Source organism: Populus nigra, chromosome 7 (assembly GCF_951802175.1).
Source record: "Populus nigra chromosome 7, ddPopNigr1.1, whole genome shotgun sequence".
NCBI lineage: Eukaryota > Viridiplantae > Streptophyta > Magnoliopsida > Malpighiales > Salicaceae > Populus > Populus nigra.
The window spans coordinates 5,898,657-5,901,705 of record NC_084858.1 but is presented as its reverse complement, the minus strand read 5'-3'; the positions used below and the strand labels follow the sequence as shown (position 1 = coordinate 5,901,705).

Below are 3,049 nucleotides of genomic sequence, written 5' to 3'. Positions count from 1 at the left end.
AGCATGAAAAAATTGCTTCATCAAAACCTGCAGTTAAACCTTATTTTTAGTGGGTCCCATAATACAAACCGCAGCTACTTATTTATATTTAGAAACCACTTAGCCAAACACCCCTGGCAAAGCATCCAATGATGGCTAAACACCATTTCCCTATACTTCTATAGCCTCTCTAGACTGACAGCCTGCTTAAGCTCCCTTCAAAACAAGCATAATCCATCAGTCTTACTTGTGATCACTTCAAAGGATTTGGCTTGCAATCACTTGGATCAAATCATCTTGAAAATCAAATGGAAAAATAAAGGCCTTGATAATGCAATAGTCCATCTGCCTTGGCTCTCGTATCAGGTAGCATTCTGCTATTCCACAAATAAGAATAAAGGTCCCTCTGGGTTTCAACTGCAACTTCTACATGCCATAATTTACAGAACCTGGCAAACAATGTAAAGGCACGCCAGTCCAGTCTCCAAAGGCTTATAAGCATCTGTCAACCGTTCCTGCTAAACAATAGATAGACTACCTAGCATTTGCAGCACCTTAATCTGACATAAAAAAACAAGGCAACGAATGTATGCCGATGTTTATTAGGACAAATAGAACAACACTTGTTCTGTAAGTTGGGGATATCCAGAAACTGAGACAAGTGAATGACAAACATTTGCAAAATAACCACTTAAATTAAAGGAAAAACCTGGATGTCCCTTTCTGAAAGCACTAGCTGCACATGGCCTGGCTTTAGACCTATCCTCACTATGAACAAATGCACACAAGGGTAAGAGAAACATGAAAATTCCATGATTTCCAAGTTCTGCCCTCAATACCCGTAACTGTGATCAGCAAATAAGTACCAACCACACACTGCATGGACCAATCTGCAAGCCAACAAGGCCAAACTACATGGCCATACTCAGTATGTCTGAGCGTATCAACGAGAGCCGCTTTGTGTACATTAGGATTGACATGCCCTCAAATGGTATCTCGTAAGTTAGCAGCTAAAGCGAAATTTTGAAAACCAAAATAGTATAGTAAATTTCAGCTAGGCTCCATCTCAATAACAGATGCACCCTTTTTGTTCTTTTGAGAATCCATATAGGTACATATTTAAACCACAGTTTGTTATGCCCTTGCAAACATGGAACACGGTAAAAGGCCATAACAATATTTGTTTATCTTCATTTCAGATCCATATAGCTACATATCTAAACCACAGTTTGAATAAAAGAAGATTACATTCACCATCTTACAAGCAGCGGAATTTAGAGTCCTATGCATACTTGCATGTAGAAGTCATCCAAGAGCTGTTTTAAGAAAATCGACTTCAATGGAAACTTGAAGCTTCCCGCATAACCATCCATAATGTCAACTTTATGAAACAATAAATGGAGAAAAGAAAACACGAGTTAGGCTTACTAAATGCAGATCATACCTTGCTTACTTTTGCGGCTCCCCTTTAAAGAATCCAAAAGGAGCCAAACTAGAGGATTCATGATTTTCCTAAACAGAAGACGGACACAATTTTGTTGAGGTTAAAATTAAAGCATAAAAAATTGCAATGCATGTGCACATGGTTTAAAGAAATATCAACCTGTAAATAGAAAGCATGATTAGTGTTACCTGGTTAGTGGGATTTTTCCCATGTACACGCTGAGGCCTGGCATTAAGATCAATCAATTTGTTGTCCATTTTCCCGTCACTATCAGTGTTATTCTCTACCATTGGAACTGGAGAGGCCCTGTGGTTCTGTTGATTTTCTCTAGCTGTGAGCTTAGGCAGCTGATTTTGGTCCCTTCTTGTTTCATTATCATCAAGCGGTTGCTGTCCTTGTTCCTCTGTACAGCCAGGTTTATCCCCTGGAAACTAAATGAGACAATCAAACAAAGCATGTTAATTCTGAAAGCTTCTTACATATTTGATACAAACTCAAAACACTTCAATCCCGAGAGACAAACCTCAACTCTCTGCCTCAATAGGAGATATCTCCCATGGGTTCTTTTACCACCAACATGCACTATCATATCACATTGCAAGCAGAGCGAACTGCCATCTATCTCGCAGTAAAAGAAAGCTACATATACATTTCAAGCCAAGGGAAAAAAAATCCTTTAAAAAACTTCAAAATTAATGTCCCGTGAAAAAAAAAAAACCCAAAAATGTCAGCAAAGACAGGCCTGCATACCTGGTGCCTTTTCACATATGTCACAACGTGGAACATCACTAGGATCTGCAAGTCCTACTCGTACATGCCGACTAGCTAGCTTGTTGCACATATGAACCTGCAATCCCATCACAAAAAACAGAAACCCATTAGCTTAAACATGACAAATTCGATCATGCTTACTTAAAAAGACCGATATTTGAACCATCATCAAAAAAACTATCAAGCTTGATATTTCACAATAAAAGATCGTCACTTTTTAGGCTTAACAAGGAAATAACAATTTTCACTCTTCCAATATCAAAAAAAGAAAAGAAATAGTTTTTTTACAAATCCAATGAAGCCCGTCTCGATTTATCACATACAGAGCTATATTATTACCTTAGCGCTTAAATTGTTCACTTAAACAATACAATTAATATAATTCTCAAGCAGTGAAATAAACACAATTAACAGGAAAAAAAAATGGAAAAAGGAGAAAGTGATTGATTTACCTTCTCGTCGCAGGAGCGGCAAAGCGCGGCTTCATCAGCAGCACAGAAAAGAATCGCAGCTGCGCTTTCACACACATCACAAAGTATTCGCATTTCCGTTTTTTAGAATCAGTTTTGGTTCTTTCTTTATTATCGTACTGTCCTCTCACCTTTCAATCTCTACTTTCTATTATTTCTCCTTTCTCCATCTCATCACCATTTGTCAATATTTCATGAGATTAAGATTATTAAGTTAAACAGTCAATGACAAACAGATTGGAGAGGGAGATTTAAATGGTGAACAGGAGAGGGGATGAGAGCATACAACAGGACTTGTTTATGAGTCTATGAAACTGGAGACGATGAAGAAGAAAGGAAAATGGAGTGATATTCGTCGCTTGCTTTGCCTGCCTTCTGTGACGCA

The 3,049-nt window shown here is 38.1% G+C and overlaps 1 protein-coding gene across 4 annotated transcripts; it reads right to left on the bottom strand.

Moving 5' to 3' along the window:
- Positions 1-3,049, bottom strand: LOC133698492 (B-box zinc finger protein 19-like). 4 transcript variants are annotated; one of them, XM_062121436.1, is made up of 6 exons: positions 2,647-3,049; positions 2,174-2,270; positions 1,947-2,062; positions 1,612-1,854; positions 1,424-1,491; positions 1-539 (listed from the first exon to the last, which is right to left on the bottom strand). In XM_062121436.1, the coding sequence occupies exons 1-5, from the start codon at positions 2,737-2,739 to the stop codon at positions 1,429-1,431; spliced, it is 612 nt and encodes a 203-aa protein (XP_061977420.1). In that variant the 5' UTR covers positions 2,740-3,049; the 3' UTR covers positions 1-539; positions 1,424-1,428. The 4 variants fall into 4 exon arrangements, with proteins under 4 accessions (XP_061977420.1, XP_061977419.1, XP_061977421.1 ...); XM_062121435.1 differs by lacking the exon at positions 1-539 and adding an exon at positions 1,001-1,332; XM_062121437.1 differs by lacking the exons at positions 1-539; positions 1,424-1,491 and adding an exon at positions 1,001-1,360.